The 16,753-nt window shown below is 37.1% G+C and overlaps 1 protein-coding gene across 1 annotated transcript; it reads right to left on the bottom strand.

The window, feature by feature from the left end:
• Window positions 1-15,636: 15,636 nt before the first annotated feature.
• Window positions 15,637-16,275, bottom strand: LOC148544084 (uncharacterized). The gene is made up of 2 exons (XM_088498859.1): window positions 16,094-16,275; window positions 15,637-15,988 (listed from the first exon to the last, which is right to left on the bottom strand). The coding sequence occupies exons 1-2, from the start codon at window positions 16,273-16,275 to the stop codon at window positions 15,637-15,639; spliced, it is 534 nt and encodes a 177-aa protein (XP_088354985.1).
• Window positions 16,276-16,753: the final 478 nt, after the last annotated feature.

The following is a 16,753-nucleotide window of genomic DNA, read 5'->3' as shown; positions in this document are numbered from 1 at the left end:
ATTTAAGTTGCCATTGCTTCCCATCTAAGGATCTCTTTATTATTCCAGCAATTTACTTTTTCTCCTTTTGGTTTTGGTTAAGAATTCAGTAACTCAATAGTTATTAAACTCAACATAATTGATAATCGTTACCTTGCTAATTGAGTTGAACTTAATTAATCCCAACCTTTTCTTAGGAAATAATTAGGATTCAAAGGTCAATTTAATTAGTCCCTTAACTTTCCTTTGCTCTGGTAAAGGTTGACCAAGTGGAATTAAGATACAACTTTCATTATAGCTGAGAAGGATAACTAAGTTGGACTTCTAATTTCCCTTATCTTGCCAAAAGTTGTTTTACAGTTATTATTTATTTTTACTTGCCATTTAATTCACTCGTCATTTAAATTACTTGCTTCTCACCTTCTAAACCCCGATTACAACCTTTATAGCCAATAATAAGAACATACTTCCTCGCAGTTCCTTGAGAAGACGACCCGAGGTTTGAATACTCGGTTAACAATTTTTAAGGGATTTGTTACTTGTGACAACCACAACGTTTGTAAGAAAGGTTGATTGCTTGGTTTAGTAACTATACTTACAACGAGAGTTTGCTATAACCTCTAAACCATCAATCTTCTGCTCTTTCAGGTATCATAGACATACATTCATTCAAAACTCCATAATTAAACTCATTTATCATAATTCTCCTTCCCCATCTCATATCCGGAGCAAGTGGACAACGCCACTGCCTACTACCTGGGGTCACACGTCACATTCAACATTTTCCATCATTATTCATTTACCACATTCATTCATTAATCATATATGCATATCCGGCATACTCGTCACATGTTCAAGCCTCCTCCAGCAATCATAATCATTTAATCATTAATCATATACATATACATACTCAGCCATAATTCAATGTTTATCACAGCTATCTGGTTCATACCATACACAGTACTTTCATCATCATCCTCAGCAACTCATGCAACCATCATTACTCATCATTCATCATTGATTCTCACTTTACTTCATCCTCAAGTTACCACATGCCCTAGCTTCTTTTCATTACTAGGCATACTATAAAGATTTAGGACTTAGAGGATGAAATGGAGGCTTAGAAGTCTAAAATTTGGCTTTAAAAACTCAAAAAATCAGCTTTGGGGGTGAAAACAATGCCACGCGTGCCCGTCGCCCATTTTCACGTGTGGAATGCCAAAAAGTTAAAGTGACACGTACGCATCCCCCACGCATACGCATGGGTAGCAGAAAAGTAAAGTGATGCGTGCGCATCGCCCACGCGCACGTGTTGGTGCGTTTTGTGCTTTCCGCACAAAACCAGCACAATACCCGCACAACTCTCAGGAATGTTGGCTGGGCACTTGAATCAGTAAATCGATGCGTACGTGTTGGCCAGGCGCACGCGTGGGGAAGTGAAAATTTGAAAGTGACGCGTACGCATGGGAGTACGATCTGCAAAAAAATTTACTAAGTTAAAAAGCTGCAGAATTATACTTTTAAACCCCAAACTTCCAACACACATAACTTCTTCTATAAAATTTCTTTTTCAACAATTTCTAAACCGTTGGAAAGATCGTTGAATAAAATTTCATAAAAATCTAATTTTGAAGAATTCCAAACTTTGTGGACCGAGTTACGGACTGCCAAAGTTGGTCAAAATTAGTTTTAATCCAAAATAGAAAATCACCAATTTTTCTAATGTTCACAAGCCAAATTCATTTCCATTCATCCAAATGATTACAACCCAACCACATTCACATAATTACACTCAACCAAACGAAACCTACCTCATCTACACAATTTCACCCAAAACTATCAAATTCCACACCTCAATTCCTCAAACCTTATTATTCAATAACCAAACTAATTATTCACACATTCAATATCTAAAATCCATCCAATCTCTTGTATCATCACACAATACACACATCAAATTACATCCTTACCTCTTTCCGGCCTCCGGCCCAAATTCACAATTTAATTGCATATTCCACAAACCAATATTCATTATCCAATTCATCAAATTTTCAACACACCAAACATACAAATCCACACAATTCTCAACTCAATCATTAATTCACATGACATATCAACTATGCATATTAGCACCAACCATTTACATAATCTAAACTTAATCCTAGGGGCATCTAGCCTGGAAATTCTTATCACACCACACAGTACTTAAATGAAACTTAAACCGTACCTCTTGTAGCCAAAATAATTGAGCTTTTTCTTGAGAGTCTCCACCAATCCTTAGCTCCAAGCCTCACCAAAGCTTCTCAAGCAACACCAACCTCCCAATTGTGCACCAAAATCACCAAATACACTAACATAACCAATTTCACATATATACATTAACCTAGGGTTCATGAAAATGATAAATCACAAGGGTTGGAAGATTCCTTATCTTAACCCACAAAATTTGTGATGAATATCACCAATGGCTCATACTAGAGCACTCCTAAACAACCAAAATCATAAGATTTCCTCAAAACCCAAACCAAATTCAAAATATAAGAGGAAAATCGAAACTGGGCAGAGGAGAGTTAGATAATTACCACAAAACTTAGATAGACTCAAAGAGGAGAAGAAGAGCGACACGTGGTCGTAAACGGCTCGTCAATCGGAGTTCCGGAGAGAAATTTATGGTGATTTGAAGATCAAAGAGAGTTAGGATTTCTCTCTTCTCTTCTCTCTTCTCTCAATTTCGGCCCTCACTCACAAATGGAGGAGTATGGTGGCTGAAAGTGTGCTTAATGATGTTATATATATGTGGGCTTGGGTCCACTTGGGCCCGGTTCACTTATTTTAGTTTGTTGGCCCAATTTTGGGCCAAAACCTCTAAGATTAGAGTTTTAAATCGTATTTTAAATATTTCTATCTTCCCAAATTATAAATTCTTATTTTTTAAAATTATTCACTTCTAATTAATTTTTTCAGCCACAGTATTGGACAGATCATAGCCGGTCAAATTTCCAGTGCACGTTTTTACGCTGAAAACTATGTTTTCTGACTCAGAAAAATCCACTGTGTCTAAATATCGTATTTAAATTATCAAATTCTGATTGCTAAATTTTTCAACCATATTTGCTCCTATTTAATTTATTATTTAGTTAATTACAGTTTGACCGGGTTTTATATTCTACCCCCCTAACAGGAATTTTTGCCTTCGAAAATTCCATCTGCCACCACGAGTACGTGAGCGTAGTCTGCCTTTATATGCAACGCATAGTAGTTCCAAGGTCTTTTTACTCTGCGCGCTTCCGCTGCCGCGCTGTTTCCTCTATCTCCGAGGATCTCGATCATTCGTCCAACGCCGACCAACAGCCTCATTCCTTACTTTTATCATATCATCAACTCACATCTTATTAAATCTCAAATCATGTCATCAATAATATCACCATCATCATTAATTATAGTCATCATCCCACATCACTATAATCAACCAAAAATCATCACCATATCTTAATCATACTCCATCACTATCCTCTCCCTCTGTAAAGCCAAGTACCATTAATCACAGCTCAACTCCAAGCATAACCTCCAGACTTACTTTCTTATTCCCAAACCCTCGAATTTTTATATAAACTGCTATTTTAAAGTCTTTGACTAATTAATCAAAACTCTCTTCGTTCTCAGAAATCAAATGAGTTTGAAATAATAAGTTAACAAAATCAAAAGAATCCGATCTTCTTTAATAATTTATAAAAGCATTCGAAACACATCTCTTTTGTTAAAGTTACTCACATAAAAAATTATTTTCAAAACCACAGCCAACACTCTCTCAAATTCTTGGGAAAGTTTCGACAGCAGCTCCCCTAAAAACTGGAGTTTGCCACCCGTCACGGGTTTTCTCAAACCAATCTCAGTACAATATTAGCACTTCAATTTAATGGTTTTTAAATTCGTCTTTCAAAACCAATCATTATGAATCTCAATCTAAATCCAAGGTCACCATGACCAAACATCATAGTACTCATCTCTCAAACACGACAACTTGCACTCACTCATCATTTAAATCCAATTACGCATCAACGATCATTTCCTCATCCATTTCAGAACCATCAAAGTTCATAGCCACCATTTATCCCGATTATCTAGAATCATTATCTGCATTAGTTCACTAACCTTTTAAGTACTCAAAGTATAAAGTATTTCTAATCATACCCTACTTTTCCTTATTATTACCATACTATACTAACGCTTCAGCAAGCTTTTGCTGTGCCACTCTGATTATTAATCACCAAGAATCCAATCACGAATCCATGTCATATTCCCCCTATCAAATCACAAAACTTAGGCCCATTTCTAGGCTTTCTCAACCCAACCAAACCAACATTTCAAATCAACGTTTCCAAATCCATCATTTGGGACCATTTTAAATCAAAGGAAACTAAAAGTCACGGATTCAATCCGTTTCACCAAAAATCCAGAAATCAACCAATTAAATAACAAACATAACATATCATTCTCAACAGAAAATCATTTACACCACAGGCATTTATCCATTTGTATTAATCTGCTAAACTTATCAAGTATTCAAAGCCCAAAGCATTTCTGTTTAAAGCAAACCCCTACTCAGACCATCCGGTTTGGGTCTAAGTCAAATATTAAGCTCAATATTCCCAGTTTTATTGTAAAGGTGGTATTATAAAATCATGCACTGTCCTTTAAGCCTGATTATTGCAATTACCTCAATCTTACTGTCGCAATCAGCCCGCATCTTGACTCCCTCCTCGTTGGCAATTTCTTGATACATGCCCTGGTAACCCGCACTTGTAACATACACCTAACCCCAATCGGCACGACCTATTTGGGTGATGACTTCCACATCTCTGACAGCTCAAAACATCTGAAGTAGCCGCTGTCTATTTTCCCTTACCGTTCCCTTGGGACTTCTCATTCGTCGCAAAGTTATTCCGTCCTTGGAGAAAGTGTTGTGTGTATCCTCTCTCCTTAAACTCTCGACCCCTTGGTGCGAATCCTTGGTTGTGCTCCCTATGACTTCCTTTCTCTGCAACCCCCTTTTTCACACACTCTTCAGTAATTCTGCTCTTATTCACTAACTCTGAGAAAGTTCGGATCTCCATTGGTCCCACTGAACTTAAGATATCGCTCAGGAGCCCTCCTTCATACTTAATGCACTTTCATTCCTCGAAGTCTCCCGGAGTTCCCTGACACATGCGGAAAAACCTGAATAGCTCCTCAAATTTGTCTGTATACTCTGATACGGACATAGCACCCTGCTTTAGCTGTAGTAACTCAAGTTCCTTGGCCGTCCTGGCAGAATTCGGAAAGTACTTCTTATAGAATTCCACCTGGAAGGCATCCCAAGTGATAGGGTCATCACCCTGCTGCAGGAGACGCCAGGCTCCCTGCCACCAGTGCGATGCTTCCCCAATGAGCAGATAGGTAGCAAATTCAACACACTGCTCCTCAGGTACCAACTGTACTTGCATTGCTCGCTCCATAGCCTGAAACCAGGTATCAGCTTCAGTCGGATTGGTGGTTCCCTTGAACTTAGGTGGATTAACCTTTAAGAAGATTGCCCAGTATCATCGGGCCCTGAGCTCCACTTCCACCGTTGCCATTATTGTTTATCTGTTGCCCAAGAGCTACCGCAGTGGCCTGCATAGCAGCAGCCATGTTCTCCAACGCTGCCATAAAGTTTACCGGGTTATTTGGGTTGATTCCCAGTCCCTGGCCACTAGTACGACCTCTCTCACGACCTCGACCGCGTCCACGAGGCGCCATCTGATTCCTATACACACCAAATAATTGATATCAAGTTGATCAGTCTCAATATTAGAAGTATAGTGATTCAAAGTACCAAAGGTACACTCATGGACTTCATGCTAGATGTATCGGTTAGATACCCTAACTAGCACAGGCACAGACTCAGAGTATGCATTGAAGCATAAGCAGTTTCATCCCTCAGGCTCACGAGGACGAACTGCTCTGATACCATAATGTAACACCCTAATATTCAAATCCTTATGCTCGAGTCACAAGTTAATGATATTACGGTGGTACGACTCTCAGGTGGATTTTTAATACATAATTATAAGTAAAATTGAAAGGAGTATTAATCGAGGAGGCTGAAAAGAGAAAAAATAAAATCACGAAGTCATATCACTCACGCATCGACAACTAAAAGATAAAGCGTGAAGTCGAAAACGACACACAAATAAAGGCACAAGGGAGAATAAGAGAAAGACAGTATATAGATATATAACATAAGTAAATAGCCATTAGTCGCGACCCGCAAAGTCTAGGCTAGCTAGGGTACAATATGAAAGTAGTTGACAACAGTAACTCCTAATCTCTCCCAAAAGAAACATGAAAGCCTCTATAGGCAAGTTCAGAAGAGTTCAATACATAATAAAGCTTTTCAAAATAAAGGTGGAGAGATTCTAAGCAAATATAAAGTAGAGAATATAAAGATCTTTGCCATCTCTTAGATGAACCATAGCTCACTTCTGAGCACCTGGACCTGTATCTGAAAAACAAGAGATATATACGGAATAAGAACCCCCGACCCATGGGTTCCCAGTATGGTAAAAGTGCCAAATAAATACAATGCATTGTAACAAAAACTCACTAAGCATCCTAACTTTCCTTTCACCAAATATTCATCCTGTGTTCTCGCTAATCCATAAATAGGCAACTGTCATAAGGGAATGCTAAATCTAATTCATATTCCTCATGCTTTCCAACTTTCTAACTCTCTGACAACTCAGAATCAGAATCATAAACCAAACCATCACCAGTTATTTTGTCTCAGTAATTCTATATCAATACTTCATATTCTCACCTGGAGCAAGTGACATCACTTCACTGCGTCTACCCAGGGAACTCAAATTATCTCATTAAAAAAAATCATCATTTTAAATTAATCATATTATTATTCTATTTCAACAAGAACAGCCCTCAGCGTCAACTGACACCAGCATGAGAGACCTCCCAGTTGTACAAACACAATCAATACAGACAAGTAATACACAAATAAGGTACAAGTAGAACAGATAGCATATAGTCAGGTAACATAGCATATATCATATAGCAATCCAAACAAATAGGCAAACCCAAACAATTCAAACATATGCAAATGATGTATGCCTACTCTATGGCTGATGATATCATCTGTCGGTTATATAGCCAACCCGACACGTCCTGGTAGCCAACCATGGACAGAAACACCCATACGAAGCAAGTGGGCTTGAGTTACAACCCCTTTGCTACTACCCGCTTAACCCAGAGCCAGTGGAACAACCACTACTGTGGCTATTACCCAGGTGGGTGTTTAAAAGCTCAACCTGGAGCGAGTGGAATCACCACTTCTTCCGCTACTACCCAGATGTCACAATCTCTGACCTGGAGCAAGTGGAACGAACCACAACCCTTGCTACTGCCCAGGATCTCAAAACATACATTCATTCAGTTGAAAATCAATCATCATTATTATCAAATCTCAAACATTAACCTGGAGCAAGCGGGACGAACCACAACCCTTGCTATTACCCAGGTATCACAAATGTACATTCATTCATAATCACTCTTCATTATTACCAATTCTCAAACGATGATCCGGAGCAAGCGAGACGAACCACGACCTTTTCTACTACCCAGGTATCACAGACATACATTCATTCAAAACTCCATAATTAAACTCATTTATCATAATTCTCCTTCCCTATCTCATACCCGAAGCAAGTGGACAACGCCACTGCCTACTACCTGGGGTCACATGTCACATTCAATATTTTCTATCATTATTCATTTACCACATTCATTCATTAATCATATATGCATCTCCGGCATACTCACCACATGTTCAAGCCTCCTCCAGCAATCATAATCATTTAATCATTAATCATATATATAAAGATTTGGGGTGAAAACAACGCCACGCGTGCGCGTTGTCTATGCGCACACGTGGAATACTGAAAAGTTAAAGTGATGCGTATGCGTGGGTGGCAGAAAAGTAAAGTGACGCGTGCGCGTCGCCCACGCGCACGCGTGGTGCGTTTTGTGCTTTCTGTACAAAACCAGCACAATACCCGCACAACTCTCGGGAATGTTGGCTGGGCACTTGAATTAGTACATCGACGCATACGCGTTGGCCAAGCGCACACGTGGGGAAGTGAAAATTTGAAAGTAACGCGTACGCGTGAGCCACGCGTATGCGTGGAAGTACGATCTGCCAAAAATTTTACTAAGTTAAAAAGCTGCAGAATTACACTTTTAAACCCCAAACTTCCAACACACATAACTTCTTCTGTAAAATTTCTTTTTCAACCATTTCTGAACCGTTAAAAAGATCGTTGAATAAACTTTCATAAAAATCTAATTTTGAAGAATTCTAAACTCCGTGGACCGAGTTACGGACTGGCAAAGTTGGTCAAAAATCATTTTTTTATCCAAAAATAGAAAATCACCAAGTTTTCCAATGTTCACAAGCCAAATTCATTTCCACTCATCCAAATGACCACAACCCAACCACATTCACATAATTACACTCAACCAAACCAAACCTACCTCATCTACACAATTTCACCCAAAACTATCAAATTTCACACCTCAATTCCTCAAACCTTATTATTCAATAACCAAACCAATTATTCACACATTCAATATCTAGAATCCATCTAATCTCTTGTATCATCACACAATACACACATCAACTTACCATCCTTACCTCTTTCCGGCCTCTGGCCCAACGTTCACGGCCTCTGGCCTAAATTCACAATTTAATTGCATATTCCACAAACCAATATTCATTATCCAATTCATCAAATTCTCAACACACTAAACATACAAATCCACAAAATTCTCAACTCAATCATTAATTCACATGACATATCAACTATGCATATTAGCACCAACGATTTACACAATCTAAACTTAATCCTAGGGGCATCTAGCCTAGGAATTCTCATCACACCACACGGTACTTAAATGAAACTTAAACCGTACCTCTTGTAGCCAAAATAATTGAGCTTTTTCTTGAGAGTCTCCACCAATCCTTAGCTCCAAGCCTCACCAAAGCTCCTCAAGCAACACCAACCTCCCAATTGTGCATCAAAATCACCAAATACACTAACATAACTAATTTCACATATATACATTAACCTAGGGTTTATGAAAATGATAAATCACAAAGGTTGGAGGGTTCCTTACCTTAACCCACGAAATTTGTGATGAATATCACCAATGGCTCATACTAGAGCACTCCTAAACAACCAAAATCACAAGATTTTCTCAAAACCCAAACCAAATTCGAAATATAAGAGGAAAATCGAAACTGGGCAGAGGAGAGTTAGATAATTACCACAAAACTTAGATAGACTCAAAGAGGAGAAGAAGAGCGACACGTGGCCGTAAACGGCTCGTCAATCGGAGTTCCGGAGAGAAAGTTTGGTGATTTGAAGATCAAAGAGAGTTAGGGTTTCTCTCTTCTCTTATGTCTTCTCTCAATTTCGTCCCTCACTCACAAATGGAGGAGTATGGTGGCTGAAAGTATGCTTAATGATGTTATATATATGTGGGCTTGGGTTCACTTGGGCCCGGTTCACTTGTTTTAGTCCGTTGGTCCAATTTTGGATCAAAACCTCTAAGATTAGAGTTTTAAAACGTATTTTAAATATTTCTATCTTCCCAAATTATAAATTCTTATTTGTTAAAATTATTCACTTCTAATTAATTTTCTCAGCCACAGTACCAGACAGATCATAGCCAGTACTGCCGGTCAAAGTTTCAGTGTGCGTTTTTACCCTGAAAACTATGTTTTCCGACTCAGAAAAATTCATTGAGTCCAAATATTGTATTTAAATTATCAAATTCTGATTGCTAAATTTTTCAACCATATTTAATCCTATTTAATTTATTATTTAGTTAATTACGGTTTGACCTGATTTTACAGAACAACCCTCAATGCCTCCTCCACCTGCCAGAGGGATCTCTCAGAAACAAACACAAGCAAAATAGACAAGGAAAGCACAGGTACAGATAGCAGATACAGCAAGTAGATCAAGTGGCAGTTAATTACAGTTGAACAACTAGGCAATCCAAAACAAATGCAAACTCAAACAAAGCATACAAATGCATATGATGCATGTCTGCCCTATAGCCGATGAGTCACATCTGTCGGTTATATAGCCAAACTAGCCTAAATTTTATCTTATCTTATGACAACTAGCCTAAATTTTCAGGTAATATTATAGATTAAATATAAGAAACAAAAACCATACCTTGGCCGATTTCTTTCCCAAGCCCTAATCACCTCAAAATCTCGTTTCCAAGCCTCCAAAGTCCACTTGACAAGCTTCCAACCATGAGAGATCCAATTCAAGCACTTCACTTCACCAATTTGACATCAATTTCACATATATTCAACCTAACTTCATATAATTTCATACAAATACACATTCAAATTTCAAAATCCTAACCTCATAAAATCGGAAGATTCAAAGAAGTTAATGGTTCTTTACCTCATCCATTGATGATTGGGATAAAACTCAATAATTATCCAAGACTAGATTGCATCTAAACCACCAAAATCATCAAAATTTCTCAATACATATAACCAAAATGCAAAAATAGAAAGGAATGGATAATTGGGCACAAAAATCAGAGATCCTTACCACTTTATTCAGTTAAAATCAAAGAGCTCGACGAGACAAACGCGTAGCCGCAAACGGTGCAGCGATCAAAGCTCTAGATTGGAAGTTATGAGCGATGAAAATTCATGATGAATAGTGTTTCCAAACCCTTTCTCATCTCTCTTCTCTCAGCGTGGAATGCAATTTTGAAGGGGAAGAAGGCTGAGTGTTGTGTTATATATGTTGGGCCTTGGGCCCAATACAGGCCCAGTTTAACCGGTTTGGTCCGTTGGCTCAACTTTGGGCCAAAATCTTTAAAATTAGTGTTTTAATTTGTATTTTAATTATTTTGACTCCCTTAAATTATAAAATTTAATTCTTAATCCCCTTGGCTCATAATTAATTTATTAGTTAATTATTTATTAATTTACAGGATTTTACAGACCCGATGAAACCTAAACATTTTCGGACCATAATTATACCGAGTCAAAATCAGGTGAAAACCGAACCTTTAAAGTTTTAACAATAATTTATAAAGAAACTTATTTATAAAGAAACTTATTTATGATGTACTTATTATAAAGGAGAAACTTGTTATTGAGAAGTTGATATCCATATTTGAACTTGAATTTGTCCATAAATTTTAATTTGATGCTTCTTTGATCTATTTTCTAATTCAACAAGTGTGATTAAAAATAAAACAGTAAGCTTATAATTAATATAATATAATATTGGAATTAATTTAAAATATATATACCTTTTTTTAGTTCATTTAGGGTGCACATAGCCCGGGTAAAGTTGGGTTCGTTTTGACCTGGACTCGACCCTAAATAATGATCGAGTTTATTTTTTAGACCCTTACCCGACCCTAGACCCGGTAAAATCACACCAAATTAACCTCTAAAATGTTCGGATCTTTGGACTGGGCTGAACAATGTACACCCCTATTATAAATTAAAACAAAATGATGATTGTTCTTGTACATGATGTCATTTGGGATAACATGAAAAATACATGAGCAGCAAAATATTAAACAGGTTAAATATTCTAATAAAAACACAGTTTTTACTACATGGATATAAGCAAAAGTTAAGTGTTACTATTTCAAGGGAAGCATGACAGTTGTATTAGGGGTCTTCTTCGAGAATCTGCAAAGTCTAAATATAAGTGTAGTTATTACAAAAAGGGTAAAGTATACTTTTTGTCCTTAAAATTTGGCAAAAATTTCAAAAATATCCCTAAGTAGTATATGTGTAAACAACTGCGAAATCCATTAATGAAAATTTAATTAAATAGTGTATGTATGCGTAATAATACGTATATTGATAACATGAAAGGTTTCTAGTGACTGTGATTAGTAACTGTAACACCCTACCACACTTAATCTCTTAAGTCATAAGACTGAGATAGTAAGGTATTACGACCTCTAGAATTGAAAATATATATATATATATAGTGAAAGAGATATTTAACTAGGAGCCTTGAAAAACGGGTAACGCAAAATCGCAAAATAAAAAGCGCAACGCTCAAGAAACGGAATTATTTGCGTGCTAAGAAACCTAAAGGTTATAGATATGAATAAGCGAAAGAGTGAATAGAGAGCCAAGAATACAGCATAACTAGCTCCTGACTCAGCCTGCGAAGCCAAAGCTGGCTGGAGAATATTTACATACATATACAAGTATTCCAAAACACCCAAAATACAAAAACAAGGCCCTAACTCTCCTGTAACCTCTATGAGGAACAAAATAATCAAGTTTCTTGGAGAGAAAGCTAAGTAAATATATACATGAATTGATAAACACATGAACCCAGGAACCGCTCCGCTTCAGGGATCCAGACGCCTAGCGAGGAGCCTCTCGACCTGCATCTGAAAAACAACAATACAGTATGGGGTGAGAACTGGAGGTTCTCAGCATGGTAAAGGTGCCACACATATAATATATAAGGTCCTGGGAATGCCAGAGGCAATCCTAGAACACCGACACTCAGATTTTAAAGCTTAAAGTACTACAAAGCAACCATAAAAAGGTTGTCTTCTAAGAATATCTAAGCCTAGCTTAAACCTGACCTTAATACTAAGTTTTTTCCACTATTTCCTCCGTCCCTCCATCTTCGATTAGTTTACACAGACAAATAAGCAAACAAGGCAAACACAAGTAACTTACAAGTAATATAGATAACAAGTACAACAAATAGCATGTTATAATCACATAGGCATCCCCAAATAATTCACAAATAAGCAATTCAAACAATATGCACATGATGCATGCCTGTCCTATGGCTGTTGATATCAACTGTCGGTTACTTAGCCATCTTGACATGTTCTCAAGCTCAAAAATACACCATGGGGAGAATTCCCAAGCTGACATGGGGAAGAAAACGCCCCCAAGCTCAATAATATTCATGGGACAAATTCCAAGCTGACATGGGGAGAAGAGACAACACCTCAAGCTGACGTGAGGGAGATAATACCCTCAAGCTCAATATATTCAATCATTTCTCATAGTTATCGGTTTCATTCTCGATACTAATTCATATCTTTTCTCATCATTCTCAATTTTACTTAACCCATTGATCATACATTTTATTATTCGTGATTAATTATCATCAATTCTCAATTTCTTACATTACGCTCTTACTTGCCTCATACATTTCATAATGTAGAAAATCAATCATTCAAGCCTTAACATCACAATTCATTCATATATACACCTCATTCTTATACAATTCATCATTTTTAACCTTTACTTCATCCCGAAGTTATCTTTATTTCCTAGCTTCAACTAATTACTCCATATATAGTTTTTTCCACGCATATAAGCCTCCATGCCATGCGTACGCATATAAGCCTCCATGCCATGCGTACGCGTCAGCCATGTGTATGCGTGGATGCATGATTTTCCAAAAAATTTCACCAGGCCTGAAACTGCAGCTCTGCCATTTTAAACCCCGAACTTTCGGCACGCATAACTTTTCTGTCTCAAAACATTTTTTTCCCATTCTTCGAACGGCATAAACTTCACGGACCCAATTTTCATACAAAGCCAGTTTGAAACCATTTGGGGGTCGGAAAGCCAAGTTATGAGTCGCCGAAGTTCGGCCAAAAATCAAATTTTACAAAAGCTTCAAAACCTCATTTTTCTTAAAAATTCAGTTTCAACCTAATGTTTCATGCACCAAAAATCAGCACCACATTACCTTACCATCATCACAATAATCCTCCCATGACTAACATAACTCAACTCCATAATATCATATATCAACCTTGTAAATATATCAACAAGTCCATAATTATAAATTCATTAATTCACATTCTATTACTATCTTCCACAACAATTACTCAACCCAATACACAACTCAATTACACCATTTTTTTCATCCATCACACATTAACAATTCACATTCTCATTTTTCAACAATTTAGTCATACACTAACTCAATAACATCTCACTTCAACCTAACCTTCACAAGTTTATCATCAACATCCAAACCAACCTATAACTACATAATGCCTAATTAACAAGTTCCTCAAACATCACCATCACATCATCATTCATCATTCCAACACCAACACAACCAAAAGAACACCACACATATTCAAACCATATCAATGTTACTAAACATCCAATACACAACCATTCCAGCTTATCCTATGGTCGTCTAGCCTAAATTTTTACAGAGCATTATATATTATATGCGCGAAACCTAAACCATACCTTAGCAGCTTTCCACGTATTAACCGAGGCAAAACACCAACCAACACAGCTCCCACAAGTCCAAATTCAATAAAGCTTTAGCACCAATTTTTCACCAAGCCTCCAATATACTCAATCAAATTCAACATACACATATACAAGCCTAATTCACATGTATCACATATATCTTGATTGAGCAAAGGCCCACAAATTCCTCGAGCTAATTTGAGCCTAAACATCAAGACATTGAATTTTCAATAACCAAAGTCCCAATTTTTCAAATTTCTAAGAGGAGAGGCTGAGATGAGATATGGGACTTACCTATGAAATTAATCCGATAGAATCGTAGAGCTCGAAGTGATGGTCACGTGGCCGCAAACGGTGCGGCGATCGGAGCTCGGAACAAGGAGTTATGGTGGTTGGAAGGTGATGTTAGGGTTTTGGTGTTGTCCTTCCTTCCTCCAAAGCTGTTGGCAGCGTGAATGAAATGAAGGAGGAAGGGGAAGCTGTGTTCTTTAAGTGGGTGGGCTGATTGGGTTGGGCCCGGTTCGGCCCATTCGGCCCAATTTTGGACCAAATCCTTTAAAATTAGTGTCAAAATTCTCGTTTTAATTAGCTCTATCATATTTTAATATTAAATTTGTATTTCTAATTTTCTTTATTTAAATTTAATTTATTGACTAATTATTTTCTAATTTAGTGGAATTTATAGTAACACTAATGTAAAGTTAATTCTTTGCTTATGTGACATAATAGGTATATTAGTAACTTTGATTAGTAAAAATTTACCTGCACTCACTTTCCCAAATATCTTGTTGGCTCTAATGTCTTTAATTAGAGTATCTAGTTTTGCCTTGAAAGCTCTACAAACAATGTCAGGTCTATCTTCGGAATTAAACTCTCTATTCTTTAGAAAGTCCTCAACCTCAGGCCACTTAGAATTGCCTATGAAGGTAATGAAAAGATCAGGATAACCCACCACCTTACAAATGGCCATTGCATCTTGACAATTATGTATCATATATCTAGGACCCCCCGTAAATGAAGAAGGCAATATAATACATTTGCCACATGATGATGGTGTTGTTTTTCCACTGAAAACTGCTTCCTTTATTCCCTTGTACATTTCACATATGAATTTATCTTGCTCTTGACGTATATAGTTCAACATGGCTGATTCAATCATAGAATATCCGTCAACCAAAAATTGTTGGAATAGTCTTCTTGCATATAAGAGGGCAGATCCATCAGCTAATCTTTCTTGAATCCTAAATGCGAAAAACTCCCTCATGGACACCTCTTGCCGTCCTTTCCCACCACTATGATTCCGCTTATTAAGAAGTATATCTTCTTTGTAACCATCTTCCCCATCCCAAATAAGCTGGATTGAGTTGATTGATCCTTTGCAATCTTCCACTTTGTGTCTCAACTACAATGTCCCGATCAGTCTTATCTATATCAAAATCTCCAATAATCAAAGCAGCCACTTCATCTGTTGAGGGCAAGTTATATCTTCTACCATCCTTTCTTCTTTTGCTGAGTAGTCTAAGCTTGATTGAGTTATTTGAATCCTTAGCAACTGAATCCCTGACCATACGAAATGTCTTGACCAAAATATTATTGTCATCAAGCATTTTTTTCAAATCTTTTACAATATCTTCATGAATCTGCTTGTTCTCTTCACCCCTACGACAGAAAATCAAGTATATTATTATAATAGCAGCATATAAATTACAATGTTTTGGCTATGAAAATTTTAATTAATAATGCGTTCATCAAAAGATGACAAACCTAATGGCAGCCATGCGGTTTTGGACTTCATTTTGTATATCAAATACATATAATTGCACAAATTTGGCCATACTTTCTTCGGGTGGTATGAGACTACCCATTAAATGATAGTTCTCACCAAAGAGAATGAAAGTTGGTGGTCCTCTGGAATTATTCCTGCCACGATCTATTTTCGCGCCCATGGATGTGAATTGGAATATGCTATTGTAAGATCTAATATTTTCACGAAAATGCTTGCATTTTGGACCATTACCGTATAACAACTCATACAACACTTTAGGAGCTTCTTGTAAGTGTGGAACTTGGACTTGTCCTCCTTACAACATAGAGTGAATTTAGGTTGGCCTGTGTTATAATTTTTGTTTGACCCTTCGTCATACTAGAAAAGAGCATTACAATGCTCACATTCATACATTGCATCCCATGTGTAAATACTCTGCAAGCAACAAGAAGGGTTAATTCAGTCGATACGATATTATTTAGGAAGATCTTAGATTTTTTATACTTGTGTCAGTTAAACATGTTTTATCTAGTACGTACTGCCTTCTTTAGATTTGTTTTTTTAGTGGTATTGGAGGATCTTAGGCTAGATCTTGTTCCTGCATCATTTTAAGAAATTACACAATGTTAGTTTTATATTAATGAATTTATTGATAATTG

Source organism: Arachis ipaensis, chromosome B9 (assembly GCF_059453495.1).
Source record: "Arachis ipaensis isolate K30076 ecotype BB chromosome B9, ASM5945349v1, whole genome shotgun sequence".
Classification (NCBI taxonomy): domain Eukaryota; kingdom Viridiplantae; phylum Streptophyta; class Magnoliopsida; order Fabales; family Fabaceae; genus Arachis; species Arachis ipaensis.
The sequence above is the reverse complement of the archived record's forward strand: the minus strand, read 5'-3'. Positions and strand labels throughout refer to the sequence as shown.

Excerpts from the sequence above, each read along its gene's own strand:
- LOC148544084 (XM_088498859.1), bottom strand. The coding sequence starts at position 16,275 with ATGGGCGCGAAAATAGATCGTGGCAGGAATAATTCCAGAGGACCACCA. Across the intron at positions 15,989-16,093 it reads AACCGCATGGCTGCCATTAG|GGGTGAAGAGAACAAGCAGA; the intron begins GTTTGTCATCTT and ends TTTCTGTCGTAG.